Genomic DNA, 27,545 nt, shown 5'->3' with positions numbered 1-27,545 from the left:
ATTGCCTTCCTTCCCCAGCTGATTCTGTCTTTGCGCCTTGAGATTTCTGTCTGCCACCTGTTTTGCTTCAGATAGTTCCTACTTTTTGGGTTCTTTAATGGGCAGAGAAGACAAACTCTATCAAGACCCCCACACGCACACACAACGCACATAATATGCAATAATAGACATGCACATGTACACATCCAGTTGCACACATATATCCATGCAAATGCATCCGTGCATCTATGCAAGTGCACACACTTGCAAGCAAACATGTGCACATTCTCCTTCTTCCTTAAAATAATCCGTTACAGCCAGAGCCGTGAAAGGCAGCCACCAGCCTCTGGTAGGTATGTCCTCTCGTGTTCCACACTCACTGTGGCTGGCTTAGCCTTGAAAGCACTGCACACGCACAACTCTGATCCGAAAATTTAGTGCACAGTGTCTGTAATCTGGCTCAAAGCCCCAGCCCCTCGAGTGGATTTGTGTTTCGTGGATCCACTGTCATTGAGACCGCTGGCACAGGGCAGTCAAGCCAGCCAAAGCAGGTTCTTACAACACTCCCGGACACATTGTCCAACAGAGCCCCCAGATAATGTCTCATTAGCCCTTCGGCATGCAAGAGCACTCTGATACGTGATCTGGCTCTCATTCTTCAGTGACATCCTGGGGCGTTAGCATTCTCTTTACTCTTTGTCACAACGGCAAGGAGTGGCAGTAGACAGGTGGCAGCAAGGAGGGGCTGCATGGGCAGGGCTGAGCTGCATGGGCAGGGCTGAGCTGCATGGGCAGGGCTGAGCTGGTTTCTATGCTCGGGTTGGAGGCTCCTTTGAGACAGTGCCTACGGTTTCCTCGCATCTCCCCATGTTTTTGGATTTGTTGGTCTGGCTTGCTTCCTGTGCTCATCAGCCCAGAGAGGACGACACCCAGCAGCTGGTGTCTCATTGACTACTACTCGTGGCATTCACTTGATATAATCCTGGGAAAGGCTTTTCCTGGATCGGCAAGCCAGCTGGCAGGCCTCTGACCTCAGGGAGAGTCGCTAGACATCAGAAAACACATGACTGGGCTGGAGAAATGGCTCAGTGGTTAAGAGCATTGCCTGCTCTTCCAAAGGTCCTGATTTCAATTCCCAGCAACCACATGGTGGCTCACAACCATCTGTAATGAGGTCTGGTGCCCTCTTCTGGCTTGCAGGGATACACACAGACAGAATATTGTATACATAATAAATAAATAAATATTTAAAAAAAAAAGAAAACACATGACTTTGAGAAGCATCTGACGGCAGAGTTGGATTTACGTGGCTCTGACTCGGCTTCTTCTTTGCTTAAAGTCTCCAGAGATGTGAATCTAGTAGATGCTTTGAGTTGCATCCTTGGTCTTGGTCCTCACCTCCAATGGGTGGGAGGGAATAATCCCCCTGCCCTCCCCCCACCCCCGAAAGCTTGGTGATCAGGAGGCAGCAAGTGCCCAAACCCTGGCATGTAGCTCTCCTTGAGTACAAAGCAGGTAGGGTAACCAAAGAGGTCATTAGTGTTCATCTGACCCATTGTATCTCTTCTGTGTGCCACCTGCCCCTGAAGACACCTATGAGCTATGCAAGCAGCACCTCCCTTGGCTCACAGGCAAAGGTGGATATGTGTGATCAGAGGGAGCAAAGGTGCCAAGAGGAATGCCCGAACACAGAGTTCATCGGGTGATGTCAACAGGGGACACGGACAACCCAGAGAAGACGTTTTCTTCCTGCTTTGGGGACAACGTGAGAAGACAGACATGACGCGGCTACAGGCTGCGCTGTGCTTACCGGGATCCCTAGGGCTTTAAGAATGTTCATCTTGCACATGGGACAGGTGCGATGGTCTAGAAGCCAGGGGTCAACACAGGACTTGTGGAAAAGATGCCTGGAATGAGAACCATATGTCTTAGAGCAGTGGTAACCAAGGCACTCCCTAGACTGCTTCAGCCCACGGACCGGTCCAGGGTCCCTCTCCTGACAAGTTAGGACTCTGGGACCAAAGCCTTTCTTTGTGCTAATTGACCTCAGATCTGTCCGGAACACCAGAGTGCCCCATAAGGTTTGCAACTGGCTCTTCCAAGATGTTTTTTTAAAAGGCAGAGACTCTGGAAACAGGGATCTCCCCTCCCTTGGTGGCAGGAATACAAGCGGGGGAAACTCTCCTGCAGGATGACTTGAGAAAGGCATGTGTCCCCTTCTCTCCCACCCCAAGTTTATCTTGTGACCACCAGAAGACGACTGTAAAGTAAAGGGAGATTTCTATTCGTATCTGGGCATCTAACACAGAAGGGGATAGCGGCCCCAGAAACAATAGCACAAAGGAAATGCTGTGCTGGCCTGGTAGCCTGGTGATTGTCAAGTCAGAAGATGCAGTGAAGGGGCCTATGGTTTCACTGTGGGTGACATAACCATCTGCACAGCATTATATTCAACTCCACTGTCACTCTCAAATGGCAGTGGCTATAAGGCCTGGTCAGCCTGGTGCGTGAAGGGAATATGAAGACAGCCTCCTATCTGAACTTCCAACGTGTCTCAGGAACTGGCTTGGAGACTCCGTGGGTTATGTGCATCAGAAGATTTCCCACTCCAAAGACTCCCCATGGGCAGAAAGTGGCAGAATTTCCCATCTGGGTCAAGAAGAACCAGAACTTTGTGTTTTCAGTGGGAAGGCTCACTTAGAACATTCCATCCCCGTCTGAATCTTTTCAGTTCTATAAAAAATTACTCTAAGCTAACTAGGGAGGTTCGGGAAGCAGCCGGCCTGTGGAGTGACCTGCAGACGAACTCAGATTCTGAGGGTGATGAAGTGATCTGTGGACTAAGACCAGGCCTGAGAGAGTTCAGCTGGTGATGTCTCTGCTGTGTAAGTTTGAGGACCCCAGGCTGATTCCCCCTCCTGCTGTGTGTGTAAAGGGCCAGGTGGGGCAGCTGCGCTTGTCATCTTTGCACACACTGGTGAGGCAGAGGCAACTGGAGCCCTAGGGCCCCCTGGCCAGCCAGCCCAGCCTGAAGAATAGCAAGCTCCAGGTCTCAGAGGGAAAACTTGTCTCCTGAGACACAGCACTGATGGTTGAGCCTAGGCCTCCAGAAGCACTCACACACACACGTGAACATGCACACAGAACATGCACGCCCCCAGAACTGAAGCCCCGGGAGGAGCACGTCAGAAAGGGAAGAATAGAGGGCTGCACGGTTCTATTTCCAGCCTGCTGCTCTGGACGCCCTGCAGACGCATTGCTTGGGAACCTGATTTCAGGTGCTCCTCCATTACTCAGGATATAAGCCAGGTCAACACTGAGACTGTTGGTGACCTGGCTCCTTTCCTAAGGCAAAGGCTGATAAAATAAATACCTGAAATGAAGCCAAACGTCAGGAGATTGCTGGCTGAAAATTACCTGACGACTACACAGAGTTTGGGGTGGGGTTCCCAAGAGAAGACTGACCAGAGTTTAGGTACGTGGAAAGCTGAGGGGCAGTCACCCCACATTTGAAGGGGAGAGAAGAAGAAAGTTCTTGGAGAATGAGGGGTCCAATCAAATGGCTCCCGGACCACCCTGTGCTGGAAGCTGGCCAGACTTGCTGAAGCACTGTAAAGAAGGAGGATCTCACTGTTAGGGGAGGCCGTCTGACTCCCACGCCCTATGAAGCTGCTCCTTGTCCTCCCAAGGAAATGCTGATCCCCTCAGGTTCAGGATCCATACTGAGGGTGCAAAGTTCTTGTCTAAACCTGTTAACCCATCGTGTGCCACTGCTGGAAGAAGCCAACCATTTTGGTCCCATTGACTACTCCTGGGTAGCGGATCTGTCACCGTTTTTTTTTTTTTCCTATCACATGTGTGGAAGACCTGACGGCAGTAGGACCAACTGTTAGCACTTCTTTTTTTTTCTCTCTCTCTTTTTTTTTTTTGATTTTCGAGACAGGGTTTCTCCGTAGCTTTTGGTTCCTGTCCTGGAACTAGCTCTTGTAGGCCAGGCTGGCCTCGAACTCACAGAGATCCACCTGCCTCTGCCTCCTAAGTGCTGGGATTAAAGGCGTGCACCACCACCGCCCAGCCTGTTAGCACTTCTTAACACTTACACAGGTTTCTTAATGTCCTCAACCACCTATGAAATGGGAATCTGTCTGTTCAAGCATGGCGGACTGGAGCCAAGTGCCCACAGGAGCCAGAGGTCCTCACACTGCTCTTAAACCAGTGTCTCCTCAGCAAGGCTAAGTTGCCCGGCTGTCAATCAGCACTACTCAGGAATTGCTGTGAAGACATGGGTAGATATTCTTCTGGTCTAGGTGAGCCTTGTCAGAGCATTTTAAGGGTCTCGGTAAAACCGTTTTCCTGGAGAAGTTATTCTGCCTTGGAACCTGAAACATCAACTCCTGCCCAAAAATGTGCAGCCCAAGGCCCACCCTGCAGACCAACCTCAGACCCAACAGCTCTACACCCAAGCAATCCAAATCCTCGAAACCTCCCCATCTCTTTTCTCTTTGTATGAACCCCCCATCTTTCTTCCTGACATCCGTCTCTGTGGTTCCCACTGATTCCGTTTCTCTGCAGACCCCTCCCTCCCTCCTTCCTTCCCTCCCTCCCTCCCTCCCTTTCTTTTTCAAATGTGGCCCCCCATCGATGATCTTGTGATTTTTCTTCATTACTGCAGCAGCATCTACAATGCTCCCCGGGCTGCCAGGCCTTCTCTGTTCTCTCCATCCTACTCACGGATGCCAGATTTATCTTCTGAAAATAGAGCCTCATTACGTCACTCCCCCCTTTCATCCTGTTCTGTGCTGGAGCTGAATACACAGATGACTAAGACAAGGTCCCCCCCTTCACGGAAGTACCACAGTTCCCTTGCAGTTCCATCTTAGACACGGAGGGAAACTGTCGAGAGGCCACGCTCCTAGACTGGAGGTTTCCTCTCTTTTCACTCTTAGGCAAGTTGTCTTAGCTCTCCAAAGCTCAGTTAGAACTGGTCATCTTATGGAAATGGGGTTTGTAAGTGAATCAATCTCTCTTTTCCTCCTCCTCCTCTCTCTCTCTCTCTCTCTCTCTCTCTCTCTCTCTCTCTCTCTCTCTCTCCCTCCCTCCCTCCCTCCCTCCCTCTCTCTCTCTCTCTCTCTCTCTCTCTTTCTCCCCCTGCCCTCCCCATGGGGTTTAAATAGTGCTGGAGAAAAACCAACAAAACTAAAAGCAAAACAAAACCAGATCAGATTTTCTCAGGGCTAACCTTTTTAAATCGCAGTGGAAGACACCGATAACTTTGCGAATGCAAGCTAGGAGGGAAATGCACGGCCCTCACTTTAAATTAGAGAAAGGCTCTGTCCTTAGAACTTGACCCTGGTCTAATTATATTATTTGGCTGGAGCAGCCCAGCCAGTTGGCAGCCGTCCTGTGTGTCTAGCTGATTAATGTGACCAGGGACCAGGACACTCGAATGCCATACGTGATAGGGTCACTACAGGGCAGGATCTCTGCCCTGAGTCAGCTCTTGCTCTGTTACAGATGACACAAATGAGCACACGGAGGTCTCCCAGCCTGGCTACCTTTTTCTGTGTTTCTTTTCTTTAATCCCCTCATTATGTGAAACGTATCATTGGCTCTTACTGAGGGTAGTCAGAGAAAAATGGTTCAAAAACACCACCAGTCAGGTTTCTACCTGAAGTAATGCGATTTTGACCAATGTGGAAAGTCCCTGTGATATCCATGGATTCGGTTCCACTATTTTAAATGAAGTTGTAATGCAGAAGTCATGGCTTTGACACACACACCGGCCTTCGGGTGTGAGCGTGTTATGTACACAACACCTGGATAAAGAGGCACATTGCTCTGTCACTCCAGAAAGTTCTTTCCTGTTCACAGTCAGCACACACCTCCATTCTGACCTCTGTCCCCAGAAGCCAGCTTTCCTTCTTATTAACTCCATGCATAAAGTAGGTATTTTTCCTGGGATATCTTGTGCTCAGAATGATGTTTCTCCAGTTTCTCTGTGACTCGCTGAACACCAGCAACTTCTGCTGATGCTAAGTAGTCTTCCAGTGAGTGGATGCCCCCTAATTTGTTCGATGGTTTTCCTGAAGCTAGAGGTATGATTGTTTTCATATTCTGACATTATGAGCAACCACGGTCCAGTCATTTGTGTGAAAGTCTGTTTATAGACACACGCAGGCTTTCTCCTTGGGTACACATTTAAATATTGATATCTGAGACATGGTTTCCCGCTGAAGGTGGCTAGACTTGCTGAGCTCCTGGGGTTTACTCCTGCCTCTGTCCTTTCCAGCGCTGGGGCTGCACTACTGTGTCTTAGCTTTTTATTTATTTTAATGTGGTGCTGGGGATTCGAACTTAGGTTTTCATGAGACAGTTTTACCTGCTGAGCCATCTCTAATCATTAAAACACACAGACTTTGTAACACAACCTTTAAAACCCCACTGATCAAAGGCACCGTAAAAATAAAATGTATTCAGGTGAGAAAAAGCATGATTTATCTAGAACTAGTTAACACGCTTATCAATTTTAGACCACAGGACCCTTTCTAGTCTAACATTTCCAGCTAGGAACCATGGTCCAATCGATATCAACTTATATAAGTTACAAAACTGTGTTAGTGAAGAGTAATACCTCAGAGAAATAAAGCAAAACAAGGACTAAAATTATCTTAGTATTTGACTGTCAGAGGAGAGAGAGGCTTTATGAAGTAGGATTTCCTGGTTCCAGCTGGCACTAGTGGAAACACCCCTCCCCCAGGCTGCGAGGCAGCTGTCAATCATTACCATCTTCCAAGAAAGCAATCTGAGAAAACTCAAGATACTTCAGCAACACACTGGACCCAGTCAGTTGACTTTGAAGAGTATAGCCTTTGACAAAATTGAGAACTTCAAATTCTATGATTCCAGAATGATGAAGTATTAAATTAAGTACTGAGTGATGGGACTTAAATTAATCTGAAGAGTGGACTCTTATGCTACCACCTAATTAATTTCAAGTAATTTCTAAAGTTACAAGGAAAGGCTTACTTTTTAATGGCAACTGAATTGCAACTATAGCAGTTGCTGACTCTCCAGTGTTTCAAATACGCACACAATAGACTTGATTACACCCAGCACTGTTAGTGCCCAGAGTGAGGGTACTGTCTTTGTTAGTTTTTAAATATTTTTCTTGGTTTTCAAGAATTTTCCAAGTCTGCCATGGAACTCTTGAAAGTTACTTTAAAAAAACAAAACAAAACAAAACAAACCACATCTGGGCTGGTCAGAGGGCAGAAAGAGAGGATGGGCCATGACAAGTTGTGTCCTCTGACCTCACCCAAGGGCCAATGCTGCATATGCACATGGTTCCTGCCCTAACCACAAATGATAAATGAAAATGTAAGCAATGCGATATCTATAAATAAATGACCATAAACAGAATGTGTTATAATCTAACTTGTAATAAGGGCATGATAGAATAAGTCAAATCTGATGGATATAGTTAATGACCATCAGTCTTTTAAAGATTTAATTTTAATTACATGTATGTGTATAGGGGGGTACGTTCATATGATGTAGGTATCCTTGGAAGCCAGGGGCTTTGGATACTCCCAGAGCTGGTTTCGGAGAAGGTTGTGAGCTGCCAGACACGGGTGTCAGGAACTGAACTTGCGCCCTCTGCAAGACAGTATGCACTCTCGGCCGCTGAGTCATTTCTACAGTCCTAGCCATGATATTTTCCTAAACCAAGCAGCATAGAAAATATTTGTTCTGACCAGGAATATGCATGAGGGTGGGCGGGGTAAACTCAGCTCAGGCTGTCCCTGCCCCACTGGAAAATGCTCTCTTGTTTCCTGCTTTCTGAGAGACAGGCTCTTAACCAGAACCCCAGCATCGCAGCCTTTTGTAACATTCCTTTGCTCACAAAGGACCGGCCTTCTTGGCCTTGAGGACTCTCCAGACTTGGGCTCATCTTATAGGAGGTCTGGCCCCTGGGTTTAAAATGTTAAGGGCAGGTCTCTTTTGAATGCTTGAATCATTCGACTGTGATTCTTTCAAATTTCAAATATTAAAAGAATATTCTTTCTTTTACATCAGGTTACACATTTTCATGATGGAGTAGTTATTATACACACGTTGTGCCTGCTCATAGCACAAACGAGAGTCCCCTCCTGCCCTAGAAGGGGAGCCTGAATGTCAGAGTCTAACTTAATGTTACCTTTTACTGTCATTTGGGATCTGAGGCATGAACAACAACCTAAGTGTTTGGGGAGGGGACAGTGGGTGGGCTCTGCTATGTATTTATTTATTTCTATGTAATGTGTGCATACATGTAGACGTCTTCATGTGTGGGCACATGTGTGGGTGTGTGTTTCTGGAGGCTTGAGTCTGACCCTGGATGTCTTTCTCAACTGCTCTTCACTTCGTCATTGAGGTGGGGTCTCTCAGTCGAACCCAGAGCTTGCAGATCCTGGTGCAGTAGCCGGCTTATTCTAGAGATCTGGTCTCTGCCTTCTGAAGGCTGGAATTACGGTGGGCCACTGTTCCTATTGGACTTTTATGTCAACTTTGGATCTGACCTCCATTTTCCTGCTTGTGTGGTACTTGCTTTACATGCTAAACTTCATCTCCACCTTGAATGGTTAGGTTATAAAGCCCAGGAAAGCTTGGAGAAAGCAACCATGGAAACCACGTAAACGTTTGAGATCTGCTGAACAACCGTATGGTATGTGTGTTTGCCCTTATTCAGGAGGAGGTTTTGGTGTAGGTACTATATTTTCTCCCATAGGAGCTCAGTAAGTCTTAGTAATTCAATATTAAAATGTTTAAGCTATAGGCAGGAAGGTCACTCTTTGGTTCATAGGATACCTGCTTGTCAGGAAGTTTTGCAGATGGACTTGTCTCCTCTTTCTCTCATACTTTGTGCTCAGGGTGTGCCCTGGAGCCCTTGCTCTGGGTGGAGAAAACTGCTGCCTCTCCTTGGGGACAGGAGTTGTTGGAATACTGACATGAGAGGTGAGGGGGCCAGCAGATCTGTGTTCCAAACCTGCAACAGTGGCCCCAGCTGAGAAAGAAAGGCTGGTGGTTATCAACTGGCTAGTGGACAGGGCACATCTTGTCCATTGCAGACCTGTGGTATGTGAGCAACAGTCTACCGAAGATTCTGCTGAGACTAGAACACCAAATTTAGGCATGGACTTTTCATGAGCCCTCAAAAAAAAAAAGGCTCCCATTTCATGTCTCCTGGCCTATCCCCTTCAGATCTTATCAGGCTTAGCATTATTATTTTTTTTGTAAGTTAGGACATCCATCACCCTACTTATACATATGAACTTCCTTTGTTTCTTAACTTCTATGCACTTCCTGAACCACATATTGTGGTTTTGACCTTGAAACATATTTGAGATAGTGTCTTGGGTACACCAGGCCACAGTCCAAACTCACACTGTGGTCTGATGGCCTGGATCCTCCTACATCTACATGTGGGATGCTGGGATTGTGCATTTTAATTTTGCATATGGACTATCATTGTAATTAAATCTCCATGTCATTTCATTGAACACCAATACTGTTGGTCACATTCTTGTGTTTGTAAAAGTGCTAACTTACACATCAACTTTTAAATCACAAACAAGGAAAAGGTGTGATCAGCCTATGACCTAAACACCGAAAGACTCCTGTACTGATGAGCCACGCTGAAGTCCAGTCCTCCTAGAAAGAAGAGAAATATGCAGAACCCAGCCGTTAACCACTGAAAAAGGATCTTCAGCCACATCACCGGGTTGGGTGGATATTTTAGAACAGGAAGAATGGATGAAAGATTAAAATGATGAACCATTCTGGTCAAGGTCTCCTTCTCCCCAGAAAGATAAATTCCACCCTTGAGAGCCCGTCTTTGTGGGACAATGATTGAGGGACAGCGTAGAGGTGCTGCAATTTTTATTCAGATTTGAGTGAAGAGACGCGGCATATTTTAAATGCAAACAAGGGCAGACATGGTGGTCATTCAACACACTGAAAAGCAGGCCCCTGTGCTTTGCTGGTTTAGCTCCTAGTTTTTCTGGAATAGCCCACCCCCACCATCGACCCCTCCTGCCCCACGCCAACACCCTGCTTCAGACCTCTGACGTATTCCATCTCTCTACAGTCACATCCTATAACTAGTCCCTGAGTCCAGCCACATCCTATAACTAGTCCCTGAGTCCAGCCACATCCTATAACTAGTCCCTGAGTCCAGCCACATCCTATAACTAGTCCCTGAGTCCAGTCACATCCTATAACTAGTCCCTGAGTCCACCCACATGCCTTTGTCACACCCAAGGCCTGGGCCAGTGGTCTGTGTGTGAACTGCACCTCCTGACCCACCAGGTTCCAGCACACAGGGACAAACTAATTCAGGTCTTGAATGACCCAGGAACCTCCTTCCCCACCCAATCCCTGACATGGGAATTGCACGCTAATAGATCCAGGTAACTAGTTGTCCTCTCTTGGAATGCTCTTAGCTCTGACTGGTCAGGAAACTCTTTCAGTCCAATGTTAGGAGTGTAACTAATCAATTTGAATCATGACTTTAACAAAGTAGAAAATACCATCAAATGTAGTAATGTGGGCGCGCGGCGGCGGGGCTTGGTCCCCAACACCCCAGCCACCTGCCCAGCAAGCTTATGCCCCGAAATAATTACACAGACACTGTATTCATTTAAACACTGCTTTGGCCCATTTCTATCTAGCCTCTTCTAGGCTAATTCTCACATATTAATTTAGCCCATTTCTAATCATCTGTGTAGCACCGGTCTTACCGGGAAGATTCTAGCCTAAGTCCATCCTGGGTCGGAGCTTCATAGCGTGCGTCTTCCCTGGAGCAGGTAGCATGGCGTCTCTCCTGCGTCTGCTGCGGAGAGGAGAGCTGTCGAGTCTGACTTCACTTCCTTTTCCTCCCGGCATTCTGTTCTCTTTACTCCACCCACCTAAGGGTGGGCCTATCCAATGGGCCTAGCAGTTTCTTTATTGCTTAGCCAATGAAATCAACAGATTGATATATGACACTCCCACAGCCTTTTGAAAGCAGCAGATAAAGACCTATGTGGGAAAAGCTTAACTGTGCCAAATAAGCAAATAGATTATGGTGTATGGCTGCACGATTTGGATTTTAAATGTCGTCAAAAGTTTTTTTGTGGCAAAAGCTAAAAATGTCAAATCAAATATTTAAAACACCCAAAAGCTTCTGGACTGGTGGGGTTGTCCTCTTATGAGTGACAGCTGCCCTTCAGGGGCCCAGGGTTTCAGGGCAGTGGAAGACATGATTCCGCCAGGGGGTGGTGGCGATGGCTGTGTGATTGTGTGAGTGAATTTAACACCACTCGACTATACACCAGGAGATGACCCAAAGGTAGGAGCCATGGTACAAAGGCTTTCCAAACAAGCCCAGAAATGTATCCCAGGATTATTGCACCTTAGATGACCTTGTCTGGAGGAAACTGATATCTATCTGAACAAGAAGCTTCAGAAGCCCCAAAGCTGGGGTCCTGCAGGCACATGCAGCCCCCACAGTGCAGGAGCAGGGCTCTCTGCGCACGCAGCCCCCACTCTCTCACCTCTGGCAATTAGCCACAGCACTGGGACATCTCTGCAGAAGCACACTTTCTGCCTGCAGTGGTTTCTGATTTTCTCCATCTTCCTTCCCCTGCTCGGTAGAAAGACCTCTTTACCAACCAGGGGCTGCTGCCTAGGGCCCTCCAGGGGACACTGTTTACAAACTATAGTGCAGAAAATTATTTGGAGAAAAGGTGAATGTCGGAGAATGCTCCCCGCAAAGATAACTTGAGTTTGAGTGGGTTTATTTAGCAATCAAGCTCTGATGATAATAAGCCAGCGGATGACACCGTCTCTTTCGACAAGAGCATCCGTGGATGAGAAACTGCCTTTTGACGTCTTCTGTGGGGGTGGAGTATGAATGAGAGCATCTCCTCCAGTGGATTACCCAGAATTAAACTTAAGGAAAGTGGGGTGCCTACATGGTTTACCTCAGTGGAAAATTTTGGCTGGGCTATGACAGACTTTGGAAGTGAAGTTTCTTTCTACGGAAACCTTGGCACCCCAAGGTTTTTTGGGTGATTTATGCAAGCAAGAGCTTGATAACATCTGGCTATTGCTTCAGAGTCCAAAGGAAGGTCAAAACAAGCCACCAATAACAATGTTCTTTCTGGAAAGTTCTTACAATGGTAAGGAAGAAGAATAGGATATCAAATATCAACAACATTTTATTGATTGATTGATTGAAAAGCCTTTCCCAATCATTGTGCCCGATATTAGCTCCATTGTATCTGCAGACAGTTGTCATTGTGAGTGCCCATGTCATGCTGTATCCTGGTTATCCACTGAAACTCCTGTTTCCCACGAGGTCACACCATTCACCCTTCCATGTGTGGTCCCTCCTACTGTCCTTACTCTAAGATATTTGTGCACAGCGGAGCTCGTCACAAGACCTGCTTATTACCAGGATACTCTTGAAGTTGTCCCCAGCTATGGAGGAGCCTGCTGGACTAAAGGAAAACACAACAATCACCTCACCAAATGGCGATAAACGATAGCTAGGAAAGGATTTTATAGGGACACAGGCAATAAAAACATATTGTTTTGCATTTTACATGTGGCAGATGTGGGCTTCTGACTCACATAAGGAATCCACATTCTTCTTGAGGTTTTGTGTCTTTGAACTTGAACAGTTAGGTCGGATGAAAGGAACAACCATTGATAAACAAGTCAGGAAGCTCTAGGTTAAAAGAAGCAGAGAGCGTTACCCATTGTTTGAACAGGAGAAGACAGTAAAGATCAATATGCTGCTTCAGGAAGATAGGTTCCGTGGCAAGGAATCATAACCACAAGCTCTAGGCCAAGTTACAAGCCTGCACCAAGACACAGCAACAGGCACGTCTTGATGTGTAGCACAGAGCAAACCCGCGTTTCCTGGAAAATGCCAGAGTGGTACATTAGAATCAAATCCAAGTCTCAAGAGTTAGAACATCCTGTCACCAACTGGCTGTACATGCCACTGCCTGTCTGTCCCTCACACTGTGGGCACAGGTCCAGGCTCACATCAATGAAGCCTGTGTTCATGTGTTAGGGAAGAAGAGGATGAAGAAAGAGAGAGGAGAAAGGAAGGGCTGGAGTACATGTGCATGACTTCACTGTAATAATTACCATGATGACAGATGAGAAGGGAAGGCTTTACTCATTCATTGCAATTCACGCAGAGTTCTCAGAGAGAGAAAACAATAGAACAATTTTAAAACCATCATGGTCTAAGTGCATACGTGGATGATGGAAAGATACCCAAACAGTGGAGATGTACATGTTATTCAGGGATTATGAGGCCACAGAATATATTAAAGAAGATACATATACTATTCATGGAGATAATTTCTGAAGTAGCTTTTACCCCAAGGAGATACAATCAATTCCAAGAACGAATCAGTCTGGAAATACTAAGAAATAGAGTCTACAGCACTCTCAGAAGTGAAGTTTTTATAACACCTTGGAATGACCGAGCAAAGAAGCAGATGCTATCATGTCTGTTTGATAGCATCCATTAGTGCACACTGCCTGCAAGAAGCCAGCAACGGCCATAAATGTACCTTGATCTTGAAACCACCATGGAAAAGATATATGAGCTAGTCAGAGAGTGCATATGTGCGATTAGTGTAAGATCAAACAGTAATTAGCTCATGGTGGGAAATGCTTGGTGTGCCCTGTCATTTAAAGCAGGATCTACAATAAGAAAATAGCGATAGAGAGTAAGGATCTTGAAGAGTAAAGAACTAGAGTGTGACCCCTCCTCCCAAGGCTCAGGGACTATCACGGAAGGCGAGGGGGAAAGGCTGTAAGAGGCAGTGGTCAGAGAAGAATGGAGTGGATATGACTGGTGGGCGTGTCAGGTCCACTGTACTCATGAATTCCAGCTGTCATTGTCAAGACCGCACAAGAGCAAGCCAGTCAACAGTCCACATGGATGGGAGGGGCTCAGGAGCACCCCCTCTAAAAGAGGGGCTGTGGAAAGCTGGTGACTTCTGGAGAAAGGAGAGTCCGCTTTCTTTAAGGGTTTTGTCCTTAGATGGCCTCACACTCATGAATATATGGACAGTATAAGCTGGACTTGGTGAGTTATGAGGAAAAAGAAAAAGAGGACATGAAGTTGGGAAGGAGGGAGACATCCAGAGGAGTCGGTGAGCGATGGAAGGTGACTACGATCAAAGCACATTGCACACATATATATGAAATTTTCAAAGAATTAACACATATATTGGGAAGATCAATGCGTGTGCTATAGAAAAGGAGGAACCTGAAGCCAAACTGAGAAGCCTAGGGTGAGATCAATAACAATAAAACTGAGCTTCTAAAAGTGTTTTTTTTATGTTATGAAATAAAATACTAATTTTCTTGATTATTATTTCAAAATAACCATGTTATAAAGGAGATCTGCATTAACAGGAAAAAATTGAATATTGTTAAAGAAATGTAACTTGTCATAAGCAGACACTAAAACACTCTATGGGAAATCACACCTTGATTATGCAATTTCAAGTCTCCAACAATTACAGGTAGATCCACAATTAGTTATGATAAAGTTTCAGATGAGTAAACTGTCTTATACAGTATGAGCTGAGGAGCTAATGAGGTGGTACGTACAACTTTTGAAAACAGATCTTGGTCATTACAACGGAGTGTCAGAAAAAAGCAGATGTTTAATTGGCCATGTTGTATGCATTAGTAGGAACCGTGAGAAGAGGAGAAAGTGAGGACTGGAGAGATGGCTCAGCAGTTATAGAGCACTGGCTATTCTTCTAGAGTTCCTGAGTTCAATTCCCAGCATCCACATGGTGGCTCACAACCATCTGTAATAGGATCTGACGCCCTCTTCTGGCCTGCATGTGTACCTGCATAGCATTCATACATAATATATAAATAGATAAAATTTTTAAAAAAGAAGAAAAAGCGAAACACCTGGCTGCTTCTAAAGCTGAAGGTTTAAACCCTTTAGAGAAGATGCAGGCAGAGGGCATCCCTGTCCCTGTCGTCCACACACTCCTGTTTCCAGAAAGGCTTCTGGAAGTCACTGCGTGCACACTGTATGATGTCTAGAAAGAGTGTAATTACAGGTCAGGGAGACAGCTCAGTGGGAAAGGTGCTTGCCTTCCAGCCTGATGACTGGAATTCCATTCCTAGGACCCACATGATAGAAAGAGAGAGCCGACTCCCGCAAACTAGCCTCTCGCTCCCACACTCAAGCTGTGGCTTGTGTGCCATCCCCAAATAAGTAAATATGTAAGACTTTAAGACAATCCTGAAGCCATTTTTGACAATTCTGAATCCTCTCAGCCTCTGTGCCATAGTGCTTCCCCTCCTCCCCTGGGAACCAAGGACCTAACAGCTACACTCGCACGTACTCAGTTCCTGAACAATTACCCATATACTTATGCTTTGGTTTGGTCCCCTGGGAAATGGGGTCAAAATGACCTCTTACCTCATCTGATCTGGCAACAGCTCTCCAGTCAATTATTCGTAATAGCCCTTTCAAATAAGCCAATCAGAATAGTCAAAGAACACCCCCCTTGCTTCTGTGGCCCCTTTAAAAGTAGACTGTACCCGCTATTCGAGGTCCCTCGGCTTCCCGAATGCTGGGGGACCCTGTCATGACAGAATTAATAAAATCCTCATGCTTTTGCATCGGCTGTGGTGTGTGAGATGGTCTCTGGGGGCAACTCCTCCTCGGTGTTTGGACGCTAGAGTCCAACAATAAATGCATTAAAAACGTATTCGGAGTGAGTGTGCTCACACACAGCAAACTGCTGCGTGTTGGCGTGCCCCCATCTGTGGATCCACTTTAGGGCCAGTCGGACAAGTATGGAGTGAGACAACTGAACCACACCTACTCCCAGACTGCTAACGGCCAACTGTGAGCGTCTCAAGGAAGACCCTTGAGCTGCTGAGTTCTAGCTAGCAGTCAGACTTTTTATTTGTTTTCCCATCACTTCCTTGTCATCTTGAGATTATTACACCATTCCTCCGAATACCATCTTCTTCCTTTCTATTTCTTTCTTTTCTTTTCTTTATTTTTTTTGGATTTTCGAGACAGGGTTTCTCCGTAGCTTTTTTTGGTTCCTGTCCTGGAATTAGCTCTTGTAGACCAGGCTGGCCTCGAACTCACAGAGATCCGCCTGCTCTGCCTCCCGAGTGCTGGGATTAAAGGCGTGCGCCACCACCGCCCGGCCTCCATTTCTATTTCTAAGAAATAGTTTTAAATCCGTAGTGTCTGGGGAAAGCAATAGATCGTGGGCTGTCTTTGAGTTATACCCTTTTCTGCTTAATATGCTTTTAAACTCAAGAATATTTCAAGCCAGGTTCCCTACATGAAGCACCTTTCATCGAGGCAACTACAATTTATTTTTAGGACCCTTGCATAGAAGCAACTAAAAAGGGATTCTCTATGAAGGCTAAGGCTCTTATGCAACCCTGGCTTACTTGATTTAATCAGGCTGTTCAAAGAAAATGTCAGATACGTAACAGTGACTTATACTTAGCGAGAAAAATTAAAGCGATTAGAGCATCCTTTGAGGCAGTTTCCCCAAGTCTGCATGGTAGAATGTTCCTTAAGATTCTAGAATTCTGTGGGAATTTGACCCATTCCCTTCCCATTGGTAAAAGGCAAGGGGAATGGAACCACCCCTGGCTCCCTGCTCCCCGTTGGCCATGTTCAGATTGCTCAATGTGTTCTGATAGTCCACAGAACCGTTTTTTAGAGTTTGCTATTTTGGTTAAAGTAGCGCTGGTAAAAGCCAGAAGCCATGCTGAGCGATGCTGAGCATCACCGAGCTATCCGTGGCGCCGCCTCACTCACACACACAGCCCGCATTCATTCTGTCTCGTCAGGCCTGCCTTTCATGCAGTGAGGGGGTGGTAAGAAAGACGCCCTCTTTCATGTGGGGGCGTGTTTTCCAGGACCAATACTGCGAACTTAGGATTGTTTGCTTGTTTGCGATGCCGGCCCAGAGGTTCTGCCCCTCTGCGCCAGAGCAGGCAGCCGCACCACTCACCGGCAGGGCAGGATCCTGACCACATCGTTGGGCTTGTACCCTTCGATACACACTGCGCAGTTATCAAAATCAGACTCTGTTTCCTGCAACAGAAGAAACAGAAAGGCCGACTTTGGCTTCCATCCTGAGCAAACACTGCCATAAACCAAAGGCAAGCTCGCTCATAGCCAGCCTCTCAGCAACATTACAGGGCTTCTTAATCAATAATTCACCAGCCGGCTCAGTTTCCACCCCTCCCAGCCTTCAAGGGCTGTTTCCATTTGGAGAGCTTTGGTGAGGGAAGCGCCATTCCCACATGCTGTTCCTAAAATTCTGCAAATGACAGTTATAGGTGGCACCGAAGCCCCAGGGGTGAGGAATGGTGTTCATCCGAAAGATGTATAATGCACTCAGCCCCCTGGAATCTAAAGTGTGGAATAAGTGTAAACACAAATGGAGTTTCTTTCTTTTTCTGCATACAAACCTAAAAGAGGCACCTCGTGGTCTACTTACAGCATCATACTCGCACGTTTTACTCTCTAGTTGAGTGGGGGAAGATACCGATGAAAATAAATGCCACCTCTAAATCTGGTTTGTGTGTGTGCTCATGTGAGGGTACACGCGTGTGCATCAGCGCTGCTCTCGTCATCATCATTATTATCATTATTATTATTATGATGATGATGATGATGATGACGACGATGATGATGATGACTATTGAGACAGACTCTCTCACTACTCCTGGAGCTCCCCTGCTTGGCTAGGCTTGACTAGGTCGGCGAGCCCCAGGAATCCTCCAGCCTCTATCTCCACAAAGGAAGCGTCACCACATTTGACTCTTCTGTGAGTATTGGGGACCAAACTCAGTTAGCACACACATTTTACCAACTCAGCCATCTTCCCAATGCCCTGGTTATCCTTCTAAATGAATTTTCAAAAGCATTCTCGTATTGTTTAAACTGATAGCAAATAAGTAGTGAAAAAATCAGTTATTCAGAGCAGAGACAGCCCCTGCTGCGCTTGTGAACGCGAGGCCATTACTAAGTTTCCAGGGGATGCTCACCCGCATGCTGGCTTGCAACCCACTGTTCTAAACAACAGGCTGTCGGGTGCCCTTAGAGTCTGTGCGCTTGGGAGGTGCTGCCTTTTCCTATTTCCTGGAGGTGTATCAGGGCCTTGGGAGTCTGGCCACCCTTCTGCAGTGAGGGAGGCTGGTGGGTTCTGAGCCCTAGAGTTCAGAAGAGCTAAGTATCATTTGCACATTCATACTCTAAGCTTACACAAACAGCACACTCAGTGTATAAACTCAGCCTCTTTCCAAGGACTTTTGGGAAAACTTCCCTGGGGTCATAGAAGAGCAACTATCAGCTTTTATTGTGTACATCACTGGGATTAAGGTAAGCGGATACTGATGGAAATAATGGCCTTTGGTTTGCTGCGTTTCTTCTTCTATTGGCTGCTAGACCTAAATTTAAGACCAGTTCTTGTCACATGCGTCAAGGAACACTGTTGTGGACTGTCTCCCCCAGACGTGGAAAGTTTCCCTGTGGTTTATGGTTTTCTGAGACAGGGTCTATGTAGCCCTGCTAGTCTGGAGCTCACTATGAACAGAAGCCCATAGCACCAGCCTCTGCTTCCTGACTGCTGGAATTAAAGGTGTGAGCTTCTTGCACACCTTTTAAAGCACATATTTCATGTATGAAATGCTGGTTTCACGGTGACACATTCATGCATGCGTGTCACACTCATCCACTGTCTCACTGTGACACTTTCACGCATGTGTGCCACACTCCTCCACTCTCACTGTGACACTTTCACACGTGTGTGTCACACTCCTCCACTCTCACTGTGACACTTTCACACGTGTGTGTCACACTCCTCCACTCTCACTGTGACACTTTCACGCATGTGTGCCACACTCCTCCACTCTCACTGTGACACTTTCACACGTGTGTGTCACACTCCTCCACTCTCACTGTGACACTTTCACACGTGTGTGTCACACTCCACCACTCTCACTGTGACACTTTCACACGTGTGTGTCACACTCCACGGTCTCACTGTGACACTTTCACATGTGTGTGTCACACTCCTCCACTCTCACTGTGACACTTTCACACGTGTATGTCACACTCCTCCACTCTCACTGTGACACTTTCACACGTGTGTGTCACACTCCACCACTCTCACTGTGACACTTTCACACGTGTGTGTCACACTCCTCCACTCTCACTGTGACACTTTCACACGTGTGTGTCACACTCCTCCACTCTCACTGTGACACTTTCACACGTGTGTGTCACACTCCTCCACTCTCACTGTGACACTTTCACACGTGTGTGTCACACTCCACCACTCTCACTGTGACACTTTCACACGTGTGTGTCACACTCCTCCACTCTCACTGTGACACTTCCACACGTGTGTGTCACACTCCTCCACTCTCACTGTGACACTTTCACACGTGTGTGTCACACTCCTCCACTCTCACTGTGACACTTTCACACGTGTGTGTCACACTCCTCCACTCTCACTGTGACACTTTCACACGTGTGTGTCACACTCCTCCACTCTCACTGTGACACTTTCACACGTGTGTGTCACACTCCTCCACTCTCACTGTGACACTTTCACACGTGTGTGTCACACTCCACGGTCTCACTGTGACACTTTCACACGTGTCTCACACTCCTCCACTCTCACTGTGACACTTTCACACGTGTGTGTCACACTCCTCCACTCTCACTGTGACACTTTCACACGTGTGTGTCACACTCCTCCACTCTCACTGTGACACTTTCACACGTGTGTGTCACACTCCACGGTCTCACTGTGACACTTTCACACGTGTCTCACACTCCTCCACTCTCACTGTGACACTTTCACACGTGTGTGTCACACTCCTCCACTCTCACTGTGACACTTTCACACGTGTGTGTCACACTCCACGGTCTCACTGTGACACTTTCACACGTGTGTTTCACACTCCTCCACGGTCTCACTGTGACACTTTCACACGTGTGTGTCACACTCCTCCACTCTCACTGTGACACTTTCACACGTGTGTGTCACACTCCTCCACTCTCACTGTGACACTTTCACACGTGTGTGTCACACTCCACCACTCTCACTGTGACACTTTCACACGTGTGTGTCACACTCCACCACTCTCACTGTGACACTTTCACACGTGTGTGTCACACTCCTCCACTCTCACTGTGACACTTTCACACGTGTGTGTCACACTCCTCCACGGTCTCACTGTGACACTTTCACACGTGTGTGTCACACTCCACCACTCTCACTGTGACACTTTCACACGTGTGTGTCACACTCCTCCACTCTCACTGTGACACTTTCACACGTGTGTGTCACACTCCTCCACGGTCTCACTGTGACACTTTCACACGTGTGTGTCACACTCCTCCACTCTCACTGTGACACTTTCACACGTGTGTATCATACTCCTCCACTCTCACTGTGACACTTTCACACGTGTGTGTCACACTCCTCCACTCTCACTGTGACACTTTCACACGTGTGTGTCACACTCCTCCACGGTCTCACTGTGACACTTTCACACGTGTGTGTCACACTCCTCCACGGTCTCACTGTGACACTTTCACACGTGTGTGTCACACTCCTCCACTCTCACTGTGACACTTTCACACGTGTGTGTCACACTCCTCTACTCCCACTGTGACACTTTCACACGTGTGTGTCACACTCCTCCACGGTCTCACTGTGACACTTTCACACGTGTGTGTCACACTCCTCCACTCTCACTGTGACACTTTCACACGTGTGTGTCACACTCCTCCACTCTCACTGTGACACTTTCACACGTGTGTGTCACACTCCTCCACTCTCACTGTGACACTTTCACATGTGTGTGTCACACTCCTCCACTCTCACTGTGACACTTTCACATGTGTGTGTCACACTCCTCCAGTCTCACTGTGACACTTTCACATGTGTGTGTCACACTCCTCCACGGTCTCACTGTGACACTTTCACATGTGTGTGTCACACTCCTCCACGGTCTCACTGTGACACTTTCACATGTGTGTGTCACACTCCTCCACGGTCTCACTGTGACACTTTCACACGTGTGTGTCACACTCCTCCACTCTCACTGTGACACTTTCACACGTGTGTGTCACACTCCTCCACTCTCACTGTGACACTTTCACACGTGTGTGTCACACTCCTCCACTCTCACTGTGACACTTTCACACGTGTGTGTCACACTCCTCCACTCTCACTGTGACACTTTCACACGTGTGTTTCACACTCCTCCACTCTCACTGTGACACTTTCACACGTGTGTGTCACACTCCTCCACGGTCTCACTGTGACACTTTCACACGTGTGTGTCACACTTCTCTGCTGTCTCACTGTGACACTTTCACACGTGTGTATCACACTCCTCCACTCTCACTGTGACACTTCCACACGTGTGTGTCACACTCCTCCACTCTCACTGTGACACTTTCACACGTGTGTGTCACACTCCTCCACTCTCACTGTGACACTTTCACACGTGTGTGTCACACTCCTCCACTCTCACTGTGACACTTTCACACGTGTGTGTCACACTCCTCCACTCTCACTGTGACACTTTCACACGTGTGTGTCACACTCCTCCACTCTCACTGTGACACTTTCACACGTGTGTGTCACACTCCTCCACTCTCACTGTGACACTTTCACACGTGTGTGTCACACTCCTCCACGGTCTCACTGTGACACTTCCACACGTGTGTTACAGTCCTCCACGGTCTCACTGTGACACTTTCACACGTGTGTGTCACACTCCACCACTCTCACTGTGACAGTTTCACACGTGTGTGTCACACTTCTCTGCTGTCTCACTGTGACACTTTCACACGTGTGTATCACACTCCTCCACTCTCACTGTGACACTTCCACACGTGTGTGTCACACTCCTCCACTCTCACTGTGACACTTTCACACGTGTGTGTCACACTCCTCCACGGTCTCACTGTGACACTTTCACACGTGTGTGTCACACTCCTCCACTCTCACTGTGACACTTTCACACGTGTGTGTCACACTCCTCCACTCTCACTGTGACACTTTCACACGTGTGTGTCACACTCCTCCACGGTCTCACTGTGACACTTTCACACGTGTGTGTCACACTCCTCTACTCTCACTGTGACACTTTCACACGTGTGTGTCACACTCCTCCACGGTCTCACTGTGACACTTTCACATGTGTGTGTCACACTCCTCCACTCTCACTGTGACACTTTCACACGTGTGTCACACTCCTCCACTCTCACTGTGACACTTTCACACGTGTGTGTCACACTCCTCCACGGTCTCACTGTGACACTTTCACACGTGTGTTTCACACTCCTCCACGGTCTCACTGTGACACTTTCACACGTGTGTGTCACACTCCTCCACGGTCTCACTGTGACACTTTCACACGTGTGTGTCACACTCCTCCACGGTCTCACTGTGACACTTTCACACGTGTGTGTCACACTCCTCCACGGTCTCACTGTGACACTTTCACACGTGTGTGTCACACTCCTCTACTCTCACTGTGACACTTTCACACGTGTGTGTCACACTCCTCCACGGTCTCACTGTGACACTTTCACACGTGTGTGTCACACTCCTCCACTCTCACTGTGACACTTTCACACGTGTGTGTCACACTCCACCACTCTCACTGTGACACTTTCACACGTGTGTGTCACACTCCTCCACTCTCACTGTGACACTTCCACACGTGTGTGTCACACTCCTCCACTCTCACTGTGACACTTTCACATGTGTGTGTCACACTCCTCCACTCTCACTGTGACACTTTCACACGTGTGTGTCACACTCCTCCACTCTCACTGTGACACTTTCACACGTGTGTGTCACACTCCTCCACTCTCACTGTGACACTTTCACACGTGTGTGTCACACTCCTCCACTCTCACTGTGACACTTTCACACGTGTGTGTCACACTCCACGGTCTCACTGTGACACTTTCACACGTGTCTCACACTCCTCCACTCTCACTGTGACACTTTCACACGTGTGTGTCACACTCCTCCACTCTCACTGTGACACTTTCACACGTGTGTGTCACACTCCTCCACTCTCACTGTGACACTTTCACACGTGTGTGTCACACTCCACGGTCTCACTGTGACACTTTCACACGTGTGTGTCACACTCCTCCACTCTCACTGTGACACTTTCACACGTGTGTGTCACACTCCACCACTCTCACTGTGACACTTTCACACGTGTGTGTCACACTCCACGGTCTCACTGTGACACTTTCACACGTGTGTTTCACACTCCTCCACGGTCTCACTGTGACACTTTCACACGTGTGTGTCACACTCCTCCACTCTCACTGTGACACTTTCACACGTGTGTGTCACACTCCACCACTCTCACTGTGACACTTTCACACGTGTGTGTCACACTCCACCACTCTCACTGTGACACTTTCACACGTGTGTGTCACACTCCTCTACTCTCACTGTGACACTTTCACACGTGTGTGTCACACTCCTCCACGGTCTCACTGTGACACTTTCACACGTGTGTGTCACACTCCTCCACTCTCACTGTGACACTTTCACACGTGTGTGTCACACTCCTCCACTCTCACTGTGACACTTTCACACGTGTGTGTCACACTCCTCCACGGTCTCACTGTGACACTTTCACACGTGTGTGTCACACTCCTCCACTCTCACTGTGACACTTTCACACGTGTGTGTCACACTCCTCCACTCTCACTGTGACACTTTCACACGTGTGTGTCACACTCCTCTACTCTCACTGTGACACTTTCACACGTGTGTGTCACACTCCTCCACGGTCTCACTGTGACACTTTCACACGTGTGTGTCACACTCCTCCACTCTCACTGTGACACTTTCACACGTGTGTGTCACACTCCTCCACTCTCACTGTGACACTTTCACACGTGTGTGTCACACTCCTCCACTCTCACTGTGACACTTTCACATGTGTGTGTCACACTCCTCCACTCTCACTGTGACACTTTCACATGTGTGTGTCACACTCCTCCACTCTCACTGTGACACTTTCACATGTGTGTGTCACACTCCTCCACTCTCACTGTGAAACTTTCACATGTGTGTGTCACACTCCTCCACGGTCTCACTGTGACACTTTCACATGTGTGTGTCACACTCCTCCACGGTCTCACTGTGACACTTGCACACGTGTGTGTCACACTCCTCCACTCTCACTGTGACACTTTCACACGTGTGTGTCACACTCCTCCACTCTCACTGTGACACTTTCACACGTGTGTGTCACACTCCTCCACTCTCACTGTGACACTTTCACACGTGTGTGTCACACTCCTCCACTCTCACTGTGACACTTTCACACGTGTGTTTCACACTCCTCCACTCTCACTGTGACACTTTCACACGTGTGTGTCACACTCCTCCACGGTCTCACTGTGACACTTTCACACGTGTGTGTCACACTTCTCTGCTGTCTCACTGTGACACTTTCACACGTGTGTATCACACTCCTCCACTCTCACTGTGACACTTCCACACGTGTGTGTCACACTCCTCCACTCTCACTGTGACACTTTCACACGTGTGTGTCACACTCCTCCACTCTCACTGTGACACTTTCACACGTGTGTGTCACACTCCTCCACTCTCACTGTGACACTTTCACACGTGTGTGTCACACTCCTCCACTCTCACTGTGACACTTTCACACGTGTGTGTCACACTCCTCCACTCTCACTGTGACACTTTCACACGTGTGTGTCACACTCCTCCACTCTCACTGTGACACTTTCACACGTGTGTGTCACACTCCTCCACGGTCTCACTGTGACACTTCCATACGTGTGTTACAGTCCTCCACGGTCTCACTGTGACACTTTCACACGTGTGTGTCACACTCCACCACTCTCACTGTGACAGTTTCACACGTGTGTGTCACACTTCTCTGCTGTCTCACTGTGACACTTTCACACGTGTGTATCACACTCCTCCACTCTCACTGTGACACTTCCACACGTGTGTGTCACACTCCTCCACTCTCACTGTGACACTTTCACACGTGTGTGTCACACTCCTCCACGGTCTCACTGTGACACTTTCACACGTGTGTGTCACACTCCTCCACTCTCACTGTGACACTTTCACACGTGTGTGTCACACTCCTCCACTCTCACTGTGACACTTTCACACGTGTGTGTCACACTCCTCCACGGTCTCACTGTGACACTTTCACACGTGTGTGTCACACTCCTCCACTCTCACTGTGACACTTTCACACGTGTGTTTCACACTCCTCCACGGTCTCACTGTGACACTTTCACACGTGTGTGTCACACTCCTCCACTCTCACTGTGACACTTTCACACGTGTGTCACACTCCTCCACTCTCACTGTGACACTTTCACACGTGTGTGTCACACTCCTCCACGGTCTCACTGTGACACTTTCACACGTGTGTTTCACACTCCTCCACGGTCTCACTGTGACACTTTCACACGTGTGTGTCACACTCCTCCACGGTCTCACTGTGACACTTTCACACGTGTGTGTCACACTCCTCCACGGTCTCACTGTGACACTTTCACACGTGTGTGTCACACTCCTCCACGGTCTCACTGTGACACTTTCACACGTGTGTGTCACACTCCTCCACTCTCACTGTGACACTTTCACACGTGTGTGTCACACTCCTCCACTCTCACTGTGACACTTTCACACGTGTGTGTCACACTCCTCCACTCTCACTGTGACACTTTCACACGTGTGTGTCACACTCCTCCACTCTCACTGTGACACTTTCACACGTGTGTGTCACACTCCTCCACTCTCACTGTGACACTTTCACACGTGTGTGTCACACTCCTCCACTCTCACTGTGACACTTTCACACGTGTGTGTCACACTCCTCCACTCTCACTGTGACACTTTCACACGTGTGTATCACACTCCTCCACTCTCACTGTGACACTTTCACACGTGTGTGTCACACTCCTCCACTCTCACTGTGACACTTTCACACGTGTGTGTCACACTCCTCTACTCTCACTGTGACACTTTCACACGTGTGTGTCACACTCCTCCACGGTCTCACTGTGACACTTTCACACGTGTGTGTCACACTCCTCCACTCTCACTGTGACACTTTCACACGTGTGTGTCACACTCCTCCACGGTCTCACTGTGACACTTTCACACGTGTGTTTCACACTCCTCCACGGTCTCACTGTGACACTTTCACACGTGTGTGTCACACTCCACCACTCTCACTGTGACAGTTTAACACGTGTGTGTCACACTTCTCTGCTGTCTCACTGTGACACTTTCACACGTGTGTATCACACTCCTCCACTCTCACTGTGACACTTTCACACGTGTGTGTCACACTCCTCCACGGTCTCACTGTGACACTTTCACACGTGTGTGTCACACTCCTCCACTCTCACTGTGACACTTTCACACGTGTGTGTCACACTCCTCCACTCTCACTGTGACACTTTCACACGTGTGTGTCACACTCCTCCACTCTCACTGTGACACTTTCACACGTGTGTGTCACACTCCTCCACTCTCACTGTGACACTTTCACACGTGTGTGTCACACTCCTCCACTCTCACTGTGACACTTTCACACGTGTGTGTCACACTCCACCACGGTCTCACTGTGACACTTGCACACGTGTGTGTCACACTCCTCCACGGTCTCACTGTGACACTTTCACACGTGTGTGTTACACTCCTCCACGGTCTCACTGTGACACTTTCACACGTGTGTTTCACACTCCTCCACGGTCTCACTGTGACACTTTCACACGTGTGTGTCACACTCCTCCACGGTCTCACTGTGACACTTTCACACGTGTGTGTCACACTCCTCCACGGTCTCACTGTGACACTTTCACACGTGTGTGTCACACTCCTCCACGGTCTCACTGTGACACTTTCACACGTGTGTGTCACACTCCTCTACTCTCACTGTGACACTTTCACACGTGTGTGTCACACTCCTCCATGGTCTCACTGTGACACTTTCACACGTGTGTTTCACACTCCTCCACTCTCACTGTGACACTTTCACACGTGTGTGTCACACTCCTCCACTCTCACTGTGACACTTTCACACGTGTGTGTCACACTCCTCCACGGTCTCACTGTGACACTTTCACACGTGTGTGTCACACTCCTCCACTCTCACTGTGACACTTTCACACGTGTGTGTCACACTCCTCTACTCTCACTGTGACACTTTCACACGTGTGTGTCACACTCCACCACTCTCACTGTGACACTTTCACACGTGTGTGTCACACTCCTCCACTCTCACTGTGACACTTTCACATGTGTGTGTCACACTCCTCCACGGTCTCACTGTGACACTTTCACACGTGTGTGTCACACTCCTCCACTCTCACTGTGACACTTTCACACGTGTGTGTCACACTCCTCCACTCTCACTGTGACACTTTCACACGTGTG

The 27,545-nt window shown here is 48.0% G+C and overlaps 1 protein-coding gene across 1 annotated transcript in view; it reads right to left on the bottom strand.

Annotated features, from left to right (window-relative positions):
• The window catches only part of Rnf150 (ring finger protein 150), a 219,279-nt gene that overhangs the window by 49,121 nt on the left and 142,613 nt on the right, over positions 1-27,545 (bottom strand). The window contains exons 4-5 of the mRNA XM_075976589.1: positions 17,049-17,131; positions 1,790-1,886 (exon numbers count right to left, since the gene is read on the bottom strand). Coding sequence (XP_075832704.1) covers positions 1,790-1,886; positions 17,049-17,131 — 180 coding nt within the window. The remainder of the gene's footprint in view (positions 1-1,789; positions 1,887-17,048; positions 17,132-27,545) is intronic.

This window comes from Microtus pennsylvanicus, chromosome 6 (assembly GCF_037038515.1).
Source record: "Microtus pennsylvanicus isolate mMicPen1 chromosome 6, mMicPen1.hap1, whole genome shotgun sequence".
NCBI lineage: Eukaryota > Metazoa > Chordata > Mammalia > Rodentia > Cricetidae > Microtus > Microtus pennsylvanicus.
Note: the sequence above shows the minus strand (reverse complement) of the source record. Positions and strands in the feature narration are given on the sequence as shown.